This window comes from Tiliqua scincoides, chromosome 5 (genome assembly GCF_035046505.1).
Source record: "Tiliqua scincoides isolate rTilSci1 chromosome 5, rTilSci1.hap2, whole genome shotgun sequence".
Lineage (NCBI taxonomy): Eukaryota > Metazoa > Chordata > Lepidosauria > Squamata > Scincidae > Tiliqua > Tiliqua scincoides.
This window is the reverse complement of record NC_089825.1, coordinates 69606279-69622075: the sequence shown is the minus strand read 5'-3', so window position 1 is coordinate 69622075 and position 15797 is coordinate 69606279. Positions and strand designations below refer to the sequence as shown.

The following is a 15797-nucleotide window of genomic DNA, read 5'->3' as shown; positions in this document are numbered from 1 at the left end:
GTCAGGGGGCTGTAAATCTTCAACTGATTTCCTGAATAGTTGCATTCCTGAGAAACTTGCAGTTCGCAAGGTATTAATGTAGGCAACCCCTTCACTCCCTGTGAAGAAAGTGGTCCTACTCACACAGCAGCCACAAAGCACTGACTATAAGTACTGGCTAACTTAAATGAAAGAAGAAAACTTAACAATAAGGTTACGTATTTTTGTGAGCAGGGATTCAAGTTCTCCAATACTTTGCCATTAAAAATGACTAAAAACATTTTACTGTTAGAACAAATTTCTCTTTTTTTATTATGCTAACAACATGTCGCGATTCAGTTGCTGAATTAGAATCTCTTAATGCTTCAAAGAAAGCTCACACTTTGACTTACCCATCCAAATGTATTGTAATTAATTTTGAAACCCAGATATGAAGTAAAACCTGCATCCCAAAATAAATAGATGGTCACATTTACTCTCTAGTGAAACTAAGTATTTCATAGCTTTCGCAGGTTCAAGTAAATTGTGGTATTAAGAATTATAATTTATTCAGCTTTTCTTGGCACAAAATGTCAGTTTATTGACACAAATTACACACACACAGCCCTGTTTAATTAGGATCAATCAGGAAACTAATTTTGTTTAGTACAAGATGAACTACAGAAGTTGTTGCACCAACCACCATCAACTGTTGTCCCTATGAGCAGAACTGTTATTGGTGGCTAAAAAGCAGTGATGGGTGATTAACTCGGAAGACTCAGACTCAAGTCACCAAACACACAATTTTGTGACTAATACGAACTTGACTCACACCTGTTTTGAAACTGGAAGTGACTCGGCAACTCAGAGTTTTTCTCAGGAACAAGTCAAGACACCACTCAACTTGGTGTCTCTCTCTGTGTGCTTGCTTACTTTTTTTGCCACTTCTGCGGTGCCCCAAAGACCTCTGTGGGCGATCCAGAAACCAATTTAAGTGGTCTAAGTTTACTTTGCATTGCATCCTGGTCCCTGCCTGATGCAATCCTCCTTCATTAATTTAGTTATTTTATTTAAATAAATAAAAGTGGGGATTAGAACCTGCAATCCCATCACTAACCCAGAGCAGTTACTGACTGCCTTAGTCCACTGGGACATTCAAACACCTAGTATCTACCTAAGCAAAGAGAGGAGATATAGTTATCAAAAGGCAGATATTTCAACAGCAGCTACTCGTAGAGAGGTAGTAAATTCAGCCACTATTAAAAAAAACAACAACACAACAGGCTTGATGTCACCACATAGTGGATTGTTCTTCCTATTCAGTAATGAAATCCCCCTACTTCTGAATTGTTTTCCTGCTTTATGAACGGATTCCTTTACCTCAGGAGTTGGAAACCCAGTTTGGCATAGTGGTGAGAATGCTGGACCTGAATTATAGCTTCCCAGGTTCAAATACTTTCCTTGGTGAATTGGGCAGTAATTTACTCCTGCTAGTGAATTTGTTCCCCTGGTTTGGGGAAGGAATTTCATGAAGCTGCACCCAAAATGGCATGAGCAGCCGCGCCTGATTTCTTTCTCAAAAAGTCTCGAACTTGAGTCAAACAGAGTCCTAAAAAGGCTCTGGATGAGATCACATGGCTGCCCATTAAGACTCAAGCACAAGTGGAGTCAAAGGGGGTGGGGACTTGAGACTTGACTTAAGTCTCACCGTGTGACACAGACACATTCCTGCTAAAAAATTTTGCTTTTTATTTTTAAGTAATAAATGAATTGGAATTGAACCCTGTTAAGACTGGAGATGTGGCGGTAGGTCACACTGTTCATCTGCTGAATATGCAAATTCTCATTCACACATTTTGACTGGCCTTAGTAGTCAATCAAAATGTGTTGTTGCCATCACCCTGACTCTCTACTGAGATGAAGGTAGGGCAGACTCTTTTCTCTAATATTGCACGAAGCTTAGAGCCATTTGAAGTCCTTTCAAAGTGCGCTATGATTCCAGAGATGCTCTATTTTTCTCAGTTCCAAGCTCAAGGGGAGGGTGGTGCTCATGATACTTGCCATAGCAAGTGTAGAAAGCAAATGTCTGGACCTCTGTCCTCATTGATTTTGCCTAATTGGAAGATTCATCTCCTGTTGCATGAGAGGAGTCTCTGCTGGCAGTGGACAGAATGTAATGTACCTGTCCTCTTTTTAAGCTACCATGTTTCCCCGAAAAGAAGACACTGCCTTATATTTTTTTTGGCTCAAAAAAAACACACTAGGTCTTATTTTTGGGGTAGGTCTTTTTTTTTTTTTTTTAAATGTACAACAATCCACAGTCATTCATGTACAAAAATATACCTTACAAAAATATCCCCTCAGCACCCAGGAGGATGTCCGGCTGCCTGTCTACTCAGACGTCAGTCCCTTTATAGTTAATGGGAACTTCCTGGAAGGTGTGGAGAGCCTCAGAGCCCGGTAGGCAGGGTTGCCTCACTTGCTGCTTCCCGCCTCAGCTCCTCCTCAGTGTCCTCTGCCCAAGGCAGCACAGCAGGTGCTTTCTAGGTGGCGCTCGGGAGATGCCTGCCTGCCTGCCTACTCAGAAGTCAGTCCCTTTATAGTTAATGGGACTTACTCCCTGGAAAGTGTAGACAGCCTCAGAGCCCGGTAGGGTTGCCTCGCTTGCTGCTTCCTGCCTCAGCTCCTCCTCAGCGTCCTCTGCCCAAGGCAGCACAGCAGGAGCTTTCTAGGTGGCAAGTGGGAGTGTAGCGTTCCTGGTCACGTTGTCCACCTTCCCCCCCGACCCCTCCCCCCCCCGATCACAACTAGGTCTTATTTTCGGGGTAGGTCTTATTTTTGGGGAAATACGGTAAATAAACTCCCCAGACTATTTTTTTTTTATCAGAACAACACTAGCAAACTACAAACAAGAACTGCTTCAGAGCCCAATCCTGAGCTCGGTGCGCCGGCTCAGTGACAGTGCTAGCCCAGCATTGGCCAGCACTGGGCTAGCACTGGGCAAGCGCCAGAGCTCAGCTGCTCGGAGGTCATGCGGACCGCTGAGCAGCGAGGAGGTAGGTGGGGACATGGGGGGAGGTGGGGAGGAGGCATTCCAGGGAGAGGGGAGGCGGAGGGAGGGTGGGGAGAGGGCAGGAAGAAGGCGGCGGAACTGGTGCAGCTTTGCTCCACTGGATCCAGAGCCTCAATGTTGGGCTCAACACAGAGGCTCATGATTCTACGCTGACCTTTACCGTAGAGTCGCGTAGCCCCTGCAGTACTCGCTTTACTTGGGGGAAGGGGACAAAAGTCCCCTTCTCCTGAGGAGCCACCGGTGACTGCCTGGAGCACGCTGGGTGCGGCGGCAGTCTTTTTTGGCACCGCTGCAGCCCCATGTGCCGGGCAACTAACCCCTGGGCCTAACCCCTCCTCTACATGCATCACTGAGCAAGTGCAGCTCTCTGAAGGGTTGCTGATGGGTTTAGGAGATAGGAACAGAGTAGTATGCACTGGGAGAGAAAGAAATAATAGCCCCTGAAGCACTATCCTATGCTTACACCTTCTTAGCAGATACCAATTGATATAATAGTTCTCAAGAAGCAACAACAACAACTTGGGAGAACTTTCCAGTACTGTACAGACTGCCAATAAGCCCTTTGAGCCAAATGACATAAGCAGATTGTGCATTTCTGCTGAATAGCTGTCTTATTTTACAAAGGAATACCCCAACATTTTGCAATCATGTTATAGATTAGCAGTCTCCAAACTGCTGCACATGTGGAAAGGCTTCCAAGGCACTAATGAAGCATTCCGTTCCGCTAAGGAGTCTTGCTGCTGATCTCCCCCAAACTGTGCTTCAGCCAGCCACATCTGCCCAGAACTCTGGGCGCACAGCCTGCTGGGGGCAAGAGAACCCAGAAACGGCTGGCCAGAGTGCAGTTCAGGGGAGATCAGCAGATGAAAAAGAGGCTCCCCCACAGAACGGTAAGTTCCATTCACGCAGGGGGACTAGGCAGGGTGCCGGATCAGGCCCATGGGCTGAAGTCTGGAGAGCACTGTTATAGATAGTCAGTGAGTCACAATAAGACATATGACCTTGCAGGAGACTCCAGGCCTAGCTGTGCTTCTTACAGCCCAATTCTAATCTGCCCTGGAGCAGGCAGGCCAGCCGGCTGCCCTGTGCTGCATGCAGAACAGAGCTGGGCAAGTTGCAGTGCAACTCGGAGTAAGGGGAAGTCATGTGGCAGCTGCCCCTATGGGGCTACCCAGATCTGCGCCACCTAAAGAAGTGGCACAGATCCAAGCAGCCCACTGTAAGGTTGGGCTGCCTGGCGGGGGGGAGGGGAGTAGGATCTGGGCTAAGTGCAGGATCCTGCCCCCTCCCAGGCCCAGTCATCCCACCAGCCTGCCCTGGAATGTCTTTGTTCTGCCCTCTCCCTACCTTTCCCAACCCTCCATACCAGCCGCCTTACCCAGCCAAAGTCCGATAAGCGGGGTGTGGAGGCTGGCACATGTCCTTGCGCCAGCCTCCCCATCTCTCAAGGAGGCACAAATGTGCCTTATGGCACGTTTGCAACACTCCTGGCCCAGCACAAGGAGCTTGTGCTGACCCAAGGGCAACCCAGGAATGCTTCCTCTGTCAAGATTAGTGATGAAGATAAAGGACTTAATTAAGTATCCACTACCTCCAAATACATGTCTGCATTTCAGCAAAATTCTTCATGCATATTATTTTGCTTTAAATCTTGCGCAATCAGCAATCTATCTTGCGCAAATAGTGCTATGTTTTAAGGAAGAGAATGAATTGATGCAAATCTGATATAAAACAGACTTAAAAAACCGAATAAGTAAGCATTTAATCATTTTTGGACACATTCAATAGTTCTGGTGGAAGCAGGTGGCAGAGCAAAAAGTCATTTGGAGATAGCAGAACCGAAATATGAACTACAGCTACTTCAACAAGGAAGTTTAACAGTGGCATTTATGATTATCTACTCCAACATACAGTTTGCAAATACTGGGAACAGTTCTTTAAAACAAAAACAATGAAAAGTTGATAGCAAACATCCATTTAAATGCCTTTGATTGACTTCTGTTTCAAAATTGATAGAAGTTCACAAAAGTTTATGTTCTATTAATAAAGGTGCTACTATCTTTGTTCTATTGTTATTAATAGAACACTAAGGTGTTCTATTAATAAAGGTGCTACTATGTCCAATACCTAATCTCTGATGCACAAAAACATTTCTAAAACCATTTTTTGTCTTCTGCGCTTCCTCTGCCTACAACAGAATATTTGTTAAACTATCAGCAGCAAAAAACAAAATATATTTTGCATTTCTACCAAAATGTAACATGATCAATTGCCATGGTTGGCAACTGTGCAACAGTTTAGAATTAAAAGTACATGGACTCATATTCCCAACAGAAAGAAAAGGAAGTAGTATATTTTTTCCTGTCTCACTGATGTTTCTCTTTCACTGTCTTATTAAAATGCAAACTTTCCCATGGTTATCTAAGGGTTTCATTAGCTAGATTTAGAAAGCTTAGCAGTTAAAAGATTAAAGCCCACCTTATCTTTCTTTTTATTCTTTAAATCATGAACAAAGGAAGTCTCTGTTTTCCTAGAGTAGGTACAAATATACTTACACAGGTTTCCCGCTGGATACACTGTAAGACTCTCTTGGCAGGGACAAGGAAATCAATTAGACATCTGAGACCATCTCCACGATATAACTTTTCAACAATGCTGAAAAGTTGCCACAGAACAGTAGCAGCTGTAGCCTCAAAAGGTGGGTATAGAGAAGAAAGTGTAGTCTGGATATAGGTATCAAGGGATTCAGAGTCCTGCAATAAAAATTCACAGGCTGTTAGCTGATGGGAGAAATATAATTCAGTGTAAAGCAACAAAATAGCAACCTTCAATGCACTGGTTTTCTGGGAACCCTGGGGTTCCCCAGAAACTTAACAGGCACTCTTCTATGAAAACAGCAGTCGTGGTGGACAAACATCCATGAATCACAGCTTGCTCACCACTACTCATCATCACCTATAAACTGCAGGCGAGATGTGGTTTGAGTCCTTTGGAACAAAAAGGGTGCCCCGGCTTACAAGACAATATGAAAGTGTTTTATGAGTATAGAAAGTTGAAAAACCACTTTTTCGTTGCCTATATTTCATGTTACATGACATAAGTATTGGCTGTCTGGGATGTGTAATTACATTACAAAGGAAGAAAGCCTTGGAATAAAGGAAACATATTTTTTAGGGTTTTAGATACCTTTTCTGTGTTGAGGCGTTTCAGCCAATACATAACTTTAGGATTATATTATTTACAGCCTAATCCTGTTGTACAGAGCTCCAAAACCGGATGGGTGGGGGGAGGAATGGGACAAGGGGGTAGGAACAGGGCAAGGAGAGGGGGTGGATGTAGTGGCAATCCCCCCTGTTCGGAAGCTCCCTTTCTTTTCCTCAGATGTGCACCAGATAAAGAGCTGGCACAGGTCAGAGGAGACTGACCCACTGGCGAGTAGGAGACTTACATAGTAGTAAGGGAAAATAATTCCCCTTTCCCCTACCAAGCCTCCTAATCCACCCTTCCCCACTGGATACAGTGTGTGCTTTTGTGGTGTGGCTGCAACAGCAGGGGAGGGGGGATAGGATTGGTCTATGAGTCATTGTTTTACCATAAGTCTTCAAGAATTCTCTTCCTATGCATCTTAGTATTAGCCAAGATTATTAATCAATACTCTCAGCAGCAATATTGGATTCTATAGACCCCACACTATTATCACTACTAAGCTGTAATTGGGGTTGAAAGTTGTCAGCCATAAGACAGACTTCCAATCAAATATCTCCAAAACATCAAACAAGTGAAAAACACAACAAAAAGATCACCACCACCCCTCAAAGTACCCGTGTCTGGAATGCAGCCTTGACAGATTACAGAAACAAGGGCAAGAAAAACCCTTGATGAAGAAATATCTAATAATGGAGATTGCTGGTTCAGCAATTTGCACTTTCTACTGAATGGTTATCACATTCTTTAAAATGACATTTCAATTTCATGCCTGCAGCTTGCTTTGAAGTGGCTTGCAGAAGTGGAAGCCAAAAACTGAATGTGTGTATGCAAACATACATTTGCCTGCTACAGAAAGTCCCCACAATAATGAGCGACACTGAAAATGGGCCATGAACCGATGAGAACTGAAACAACCTTGTAAAGTTTCACACACTACTGTGCAAACATATGTTCAAGCCTCCTGCGTGAAGGAAAGGTCTTAAAGCCAAGGATTCAGCTCACTGTGCAAGGCCTAAGGGCAAGGAGTTTTCACTCAGGCTGGGACTAAACAATAATAATGCATGACACAAGGGGTCCAATCTTCCCTATTGTGCCCCTGCTAAACTCCCATTCACTGAGACTTCTGCAGTGGAATTTATTTTATTAAAATTTTATATTTTGTCTTTCTGCTTTCAAAAAGGTAACACACAAAATCAAACAACACAAATGAAACCAAAAGGGATAGAACTACCATAAAAAGTGCATATGAATATTGTAGACCAGAGGTCTCCAAACCCCGGCATGGGGGCCACATCTGGCCCTGCGGAGAATTTGATACAGCCCACGGCACATAGTGGGGAAGCTTGGCTATTCCAGCCCACACCCACCAAGATCATCCTATGCAAAGCATTAACAGAAGAGTTACTTTAATTTTGGAAAGATGCTTATTTATCTAATCGCATTCTTCATTATTTCCAAACTCAGTTTTCCTTGGCATGGCACTGTGTTATGCTGCAACACTTAGAAGTTTCTAAGATGAAAAAGTTGTTATCACATAGATAGCTTGGGAAAACATACAGAACAAACACTGCACAAGTATCCATACATTGTCGGATCATCCCACAGCACTACCCTTTGAATTAAATGGCTGCAAGTGTGAGAAATATGAAGATAAAATGGGTGGACCTAAGATAGGATGTGATGTCTTGCCAACCAACAAATTAACACATGTATGCAAATTATCAGTGGCCCTAATGAGTCTCAGACAGGGATGTTTCTAATCATCTCCTACCTGACCTTTACAGCTGGAGCTACCAGAGACTGAGCTCCTGCTTCTTACTTTCCATCATGCTGTTGATCCACATACTTTTCTCATCTCAGCTCACTTCAGATATTGGAAGTGGGCCAGGAAGAAACAGCAAGAAGCTGTTCATGCTCCCCTCATCCATTAATTCCTTATGTCCGTATCCAGTGTTTCTCAAACTGTGGGTCGGGACCCACTAGAATCTGTGTATAACAGGGTTGGACCTGTATATGCTTTTAACAATGATAGTAAATGGAACTTACTCCTGGGTAAATGTGGGTAGGATTGCAGCCTAGGATTATTAAAAATTTTTCTGCTTGATGATGTCACTTCCAGTCATGACATCACTTCTGGTGGGTTCTGACAGATTCTCATTCTAAAAAGTGGGTCCTGGTGCTAAAAGTTTAAGAACCACTGCCTTATGATATTAAAATTACACACTTTGAGCACTGCCACCCTAATGAGAGAAAGGGCAACCTGCTGGCAATCCATCAATCATTCTCTCTTCAGGCACAAGGCAAACCCCTCCCTTCCCCCTGAGCATGTGAAAGAAGGCTAAATGGCAGTGATTATCACCCATTCTTTCCCTCTCACTGTGGTTCCTGGTGGAGGGAGGGATTTCTGTCTCCTAGTGAAGACTAAGCACCTGGAGAGAGACTGATTGCCTCTGTGTGCATTTCAAAAGGTCAGCAAGGCTGTCTTTCACTGCAAAGGGACTTTGTTTTTTAAATTGATTTGCTTTAGTGCATTTTTTGCCATCCACCTAAGTTCTGGGAACAGAACCCTCCGGAATAATGAGACTCAACCTGTAGTTGCGCATAGCTATAGTGAAAAAGCTTTGAAGGCCAGCATCTTTTGTGGCTGCTTAAGTATAGCCCAAAGGAGCAAGTAAGAGGATATAATCCTGAAATTTAATAATAAAATGCAAACAGAAACCAGGAAAGGGCAACAATTCAAATTAGAGCCACAAGTTAAACTTTGAAACAACATCAGCATCTTTGACAGTAGGCACAACAGGCCATACCCAGTACATGAACTTCAGCCTCTTCTTTCTCTGTCAAAATCATGCTGAGTGACTGCATCTGACATCCAAAACGCAAAAGAAACCTAAGGAAAAGTTTCCAGTTTCAAAATCACAGACATAGGACTGGTTTGTACATGTATTATTTATATATTGTCAGCTGACAAGATGACAGGTCAGCCCCCAAGGACTTCCCATCTAAAATTTGACACAGGAAGAAGAGGGCCACAGAAACAGGTGTGGACCATGCACTTTCATTACTTGATGAATGCAGCACTGAGCGGTCACACGTGCATGTGCAAATGAATCAACACAGATCTAACAGCACAGATGGAATTTCTGTATCACCAAAGTTCCACATTTGTTGCCATGTTGAGTGTTCCATTGCCTCTGGATGAGGGCTACAAAAGGATCCTCAGCATCCTTTTCCAGTTTGGAGTTGGGGAGAGGGCAAAACCAATCCTGCAATTCTACTGAGCTTCACAGGACACAGTAAAACTACAAGGAATGTATGAATGAAGCTGTTCTCCCTCAGCTTCAGGTTGAGAAGAAAGTGTCTCATACACAGTGCCAAAACAATCCCATTTCCACCCATCTCTAAGTTTGGAGTTGAAAAAGGGAGGGCAAAGATAATTTCCTACAGTTGCAATCAGCTTTGCCCATCCCTCTTTCTAGATCAGGAGTGTCACACATAAGGCCTGGGGGCCCGGAAGCTTTTTATCCAGCCCTCAGGCTCTCAGCTGTTGAGGTGTTACAGCTGAAATGGCAGCACACATGAAAATTGGGCTTTCCCAAATCTTGACATATGATCAAGATTTGCATACTTTCTCTTCTGCCATTTGCAGTTAATGAGTTCCTATATTAGAACAGGGTCTGATTTCTGGCCATTAAGCAGCCTTAATGGTGTCACTTTCTGCTTAAGACATCACTTCCAGCACTCAGCTAGAGCCCTGAATGCTAACTTTGGCCCTCTGTATGAAATGAGTTTGACACCCCTGTTCTAGATTCTGTGAGATCTCAGGCAAACATAAAGAGCAAGATCAAAGGCTTAGGATGCAATCCAATTATGCTTACCTAGGACTAAGTCCCACTAAACATAGTAGGATTTATTTTGGAGTAAACATTGAGGATTCTGTTGAAGGGGAGGGGCAGATTTTGGTTAACCACACATTTTAGCTTGTCTATCAAGGCTAGCCAAAATTTGTGGAACCTTTTGCATGACAAAACACAACAACCTTCAAATGGAGTTTGATCTGCATATTTAGTCAATCACCAAATTTTGAGTGTATCAAGTGATGTATATGCAAGTATAAACCAGAACTTCACCTTTAGGCAGCCCAGTCCAAGTAAAATGCTCCATGGGTGGAATGCATGTTCTGCCAGTGGAGTGTCTGGATTCTGCCAGAAGCTCTGCGAAACTGTTGCATGCTCCAGCACTGCCAACCAGTGCAACAAGGTCTCCAGCACAATTGGTATTGGTCACACACGTGGGCTGGTGGCCAGGACACCATCCATCAGCATGAGGTAAGGTGGCAGTGAGAGGAATGATGTTGGAACAGAGGAGTTTCTGGGCAGGGAGGTGAGTGGAGAAGGAGGCAGAATCGGGGAGGGAAAGTTTGGCAGCATGAGCATGTGGCCAAAACTTCTCTCTCTTATTTACATGCCTTGGTCCTACACTTTCAAAATTACTGGTGCAGGACCAAGGAGAGAGTGGAAGCTTTCCTCCGTGAAAGTGAACAACACCTCTCCAACTGCCCCCAAACCATAGGATGCCATGCATGCCTCCTTGGTGCAGCTGCATCGGTTGGGGGGGGGGGAGATGAGATTTAACTTGGATTGGGCTGTTTGGGAGGAACTGGAATGATCTGATATAATAGTTCAAAGACTATATTCCTTTAAAAGACTGCTGAGATGACAGGAAACAAAGGATTTTTTACAGTGAAATTGAACCAAATTGAGAGTTTGACTTTCTGCCAAGTTTTACTTTTCTGCCTCATTTTAAAGAGGGAGCTCAAGTTTTAGCACCAAGCGTATAAACCTGGCTTCTGCCCCTTTTAGCTCTTTCTGCCCCTCACCAGAATACATTGTTCCTGTGACAGAATCTTCATGGTACCAAAACATTCCAGACAGAGAGAGCTCATTACTGGCCAGCCTCCCAGTGATTTATTCTTGGTTAGTTAAGCCCTTCCTGGTATTCTCCTGACAGCAGCCTGTATTAGTCAGAGGTACAAATGTAACATTAACATGTTTCACAGAGTTATTGACATCTGGAGAGAAAAGTTAAAATGTTTCCCTGCAAGAACTGCCTTGCTAAATCCGATATCGGGCCCATGGACTCCACAGTTCTGTATCCAAGATTGGCAAAAGAAGATGCTGGTACAGAATCAGTGGAATATATCAGATTGCAATGTATTTTGAACACAGGCACTCATCACCATGGATTCTTAAGAACAGTTTTATACAGTTTTCAAATGCAAGGTGAATGCCTTTTATCGTAGATCTTATCAGGAAGTTTTCCTTTAATCCTCTTATCCAAGGTCCTCCTAGCCCAGTATTTTGCATCCAACTGTTGCCAGCCACATGTGTCTGGGGGGCTCACAAGCAAGATATGATGTTGCTTGTGTTCACTTATGTATGTCCTCAACAGCTAGTGCATGGTCTCTGAACACAGAGGTTCCATTTAGGTATGGTTATCCCTTGTGAACTTGTCTAGCTCTTTTTTAGTGTGTGTGAGAAGTCAGCATATCTGAAATATGGTACTTTTTCCTGACAAGAATAACTTCTTACAACTGACCTTTAAATAATGAGTCAGAATTGTGCATGAATTAGGTTCTGAAATAAGACAGACCTAACAGTTTATCAGCAAAAAGCACAGGCTACTATATCTCTATCTCTTGTCATTCTAACTGATCTTTATTCACATGCCTTCATGAAGGTCCTGCAAAAAAACAAATACATTCAAACGCTAAAGGATACAATATGTGGGGTTCTTAGATCTTGTTGACTACATTGCTAGGTACTGTACTGTCATATGTTTGTGTTATCATTACTTAAAATGCAACCACAAACTGCCCTGGTTTTTATTCACTAATCCAGCGTTCTTCAATCTGTGGGTCATGACTCCAATAGGGTCTCACTGGGGGCATGGCAATCTTACAAAGCCTGTACAAGAGAGGGCTTGGATCCAATTCAATAATGGTATTCAAATCAAAACTATTCTTGATATAATCTTGCACAGCCTCTTCTCACTGTCTTGCCCCACAGCTCCTAAGGCTAGCCCTGCTCAGGCCGCTACCTCAAAGAGTTGTTGTGAAAACATAAGAACTAGAGAAACCGGGTGGGTAAGGGGTGGACTGATTTGATCCTGTGAGGAGGGGTGGATCAGCGGTGGGTCCCCAGTGTCATTTTGGGTTTGTGGCATGAAAAAGGTTGAAGACCACACTGTGCTAGCCTAGTCTCTTGGTCAACTGAGCTGCGATAAAATAGTAATCCAGGGCACTTACCTGCTATTCCCCATACAGTCTAGGTACACAACCTCAATGTCACAGATCAGGTACACATCAAGCAGGTTAGATGCACTCACATTCAATTGATAGAGAGATACAATAAAGACATAGCACAGAAACACCATAAAAGTCTTCTACAACGGGTCAACATTACTATTTGTAGCAGACATCCCTATAGGGGCTTTGCAGTATATACCAATATATATGATATTTTTTGTATGGTGGAGCATCAAGTTGAGTGAGCCCTCAAATGTAGTTTGAAATGGCACAGCCCTAGCACAAATTATCACCTTAGTCAGTACTGGGTCTAGGGTGGAGTGAACCTTCAGTGGCAAAGCACCTGCTTCCCATGCAGAAGATCCTAGGTGCAATCCCTGGCATCTCCAGCTAGAACTCGGAATGACACCTGTTAGACATCTGGGTGAGCAGCACTGAATCTCTGTCGCGACCCACCAGTTTGTGTAACACTTCCCCCGTCCCTTTAAGGGGCGGGGAAAGGGGAGGGAGGCAGCAACGTGGGATCCCGTAGGAGGGCGAGGGGGGTGCTTGTGCCTTACTTTGCATGATGCTGGGCTGTAGGAGGTGCAGGCAGCCCTGCATAGCGCTCCCCAATGCTTGGAACCTGCAAAAGAAGCGGGTGCAAAGCACATCCATTTTGCAGGAGGTGCTTTGCGCCTGCTTCTTTTGCAGATTCCAAGCATTGGGGAGCGCTGTGAAGGGCTGCCTGCACCCTGCTGCAGCCCAGCATCTTACAAAGTAAGGCACAAGTACCCCCCTCGCGACACGATCCTGGGGATCGCATTGCTGCCCTAGCCCATCCCACACAAGAACTTATTGAGGGAGTAAAGCTCCTTCAAAGTTTGAGAAACCCTGCTGTAGACAATATTGAGCTAGGTGGACCCAATGTTTTGATTCACTCTACCTCCCACCTTCGCGTGCTGTTGGCATAGGAAAAAAAATTCTCCTTGTGGGAGAAGACTGAGGAGGCAACAACCAGCACTGCATGGAGACTCTCCTTTCTGCATGCGTGTACGAACAGGTTATTGAAAAGGTCATTTAAGGAATACATTTGCCTCATGCTTTGAAAACATTGCACAATACTAGTGTTTTCCCCACCACTTTCAGCGTTGTTTTGTCTTGAGAAGATTTGTCCTCAAGCAGGGGAAAGTGGGTGTTTTTTTTATCTCTCCACCACCAGCATTGATGGACAATGGCTTATAGGGGTCTTTAGTCTAAAGATCACTAACAGCCCAATCCTGAGCTGCCTGGTGTGCGCGGCTGCAGCGGCGCCAAAAATGGCTGCCACTGCATCCCGAGTGCTCCAGGCAGCTGCCACCTCTTCCTTGGGAGAAGGGGACTTTTGTCTCCTTCCCCCAGGTAAACTGAGTAGCCCTGCAATTGGACTACTCGATTCTACATTGACCCAAAGGTCAGCGTCAAATGAACAGCCACCGTGTCAGACGGCCAGCCCAACACAGAGGCTCTGGAGCAGGCGGAGCAAAGCTTCACGGGTCCCATCTTTCTCCTGCCCTGCCCCCTCCCGTCACACCTCCTCCCTGCCTCCCCCACACCCCCACCTAACTCTCCGCTGCTCAGCAGTCCACACAACAACCAAGCCGCAGAACTCTGGTGCTCCACTGGCACTAGCCCAGCACCGGCCAGTGCTGGGCTAGCACTGGTTGAGCACCAGAGCTAGGGCCCACAAAAGTATCTTGTGTTATGTTTTTGGTTTTCCCCATTATCTCAAAGAGACAAACTATCCTCTCAAACTGCCTTCATCCATACAATTGCATTTAAGTAAAAAACTAAAAACTTCCAATACTGCTTGCCAAAAGATTCTTTGTTCTCTCAAAGTTCCATAATCAAAATGGAATATATACAAACAAAGAGCTTATAGCAGGTGTTGCTGAATAGCAGCCATCTTGGCTCTCCTCAAAGGTAAACAGTCTTTCTGATGTCTCTTTCTAGTGTTTCTAGGTCTTCCCTGAAACTTCTGCCAATGTCAGCAACCTTCCAGGCACAATCCCAGGGCCAAGGGCCCATTGGCTTGTGCCAAAGGCTCGAGCCTCTGGCAAGCCAGAGGCTTATATCTACATGGTGAAAGAAAGCAGGGAAATGTCAGTCCTTCCTCTGCTCCTGAGCAAAGTGTCTCCAATCTGCCCCCTTTCTCCTCATTGACATAGTGGGCATAACGGAAACCTGGTGGAATGCGGAGAATCAGTGGGATACTGCAATCCCGGGCTATAAACTCTACAGGAGGGACAGGCAGGGGCGTGTTGGAGGTGGGGTGGCCGTTTATGTTAAGGAAGGGATAGAATCCAGCAAAGTAGAGATTGAAGGTGGGTCCGACTCCACCGTAGAATCTCTGTGGGTTAAATTACCAGGCTTGTGGGGCGATGTAATACTGGGGGTGTACTATCATCCTCCAGACCAGAAATCAGAAGGGGACCTTGAAATGAGGAAACAGATCAGGGAGGTGACAAGGAAGGACAGGGTTGTAATGATGGGGGACTTCAATTATCCTCATATTGACTGGGTCAATTTGTGTTCTGGTCACGAAAAGGAGACTGGATTCCTTGACGTGCTAAATGACTGTGCCTTAGAGCAGCTAGTCATGGAGCCCACCAGAGGACAGGTGACTCTGGATTTAATATTGTGCGGTACACAGGACCTGGTTAGAGATGTAAATGTTACTGAGCCGTTGGGGAACAGTGATCATGCTGCAATCTGTTTCGACGTGCATGTTGGGGGAAGAATACCGGGCAAATCTCTAACAAAAACCCTTGACTTCCGACAGGTGGTCATGCCTGCTGTTGCTCATGCCTGCCCCACGCGCTGATTGGGCAGGCAGCCAGAAGAGCGTGAAAGAGTTCCCAACGGAGCGTGGAGGGAGTGAGGGCGAGCGGTGAGAGCGAGGAGGGAGTGAGGGCGAGCCTGAAGGCAGGTAGGAGCCAGAAGCAGCTGGAAAGGATCCTCCTCAAATGAGGAGGCTGGTTAGAAGGAGGTTGAAAGGGAAGGTAAAAAGAGTCCGAACTCTCCAGAGTGCATGGAGGCTGCATAAAACAACAGTAATAGAGGCCCAGCAGAGGTGTATACCACAAAGAAAGAAGGGTTCCACTAAATCCAGGAGGGTGCCCGCATGGCTAACCAGCCAAGTTTGAGAGCCTGTAAAGGGCAAGGAAGCTTCCTTCCGTAAATGGAAGTCTTGCCCTAATGAGGAGAATAAAAAGGAACAAACTGTGGCAAAAG

At 44.9% G+C, this 15797-nt stretch overlaps 1 protein-coding gene across 1 annotated transcript in view; it reads right to left on the bottom strand.

The window, feature by feature from the left end:
* The window catches only part of PLEKHG4B (pleckstrin homology and RhoGEF domain containing G4B), a 100614-nt gene that overhangs the window by 65767 nt on the left and 19050 nt on the right, over positions 1-15797 (bottom strand). The window contains exon 2 of the mRNA XM_066627988.1: positions 5587-5784. Coding sequence (XP_066484085.1) covers positions 5587-5784 — 198 coding nt within the window. The remainder of the gene's footprint in view (positions 1-5586; positions 5785-15797) is intronic.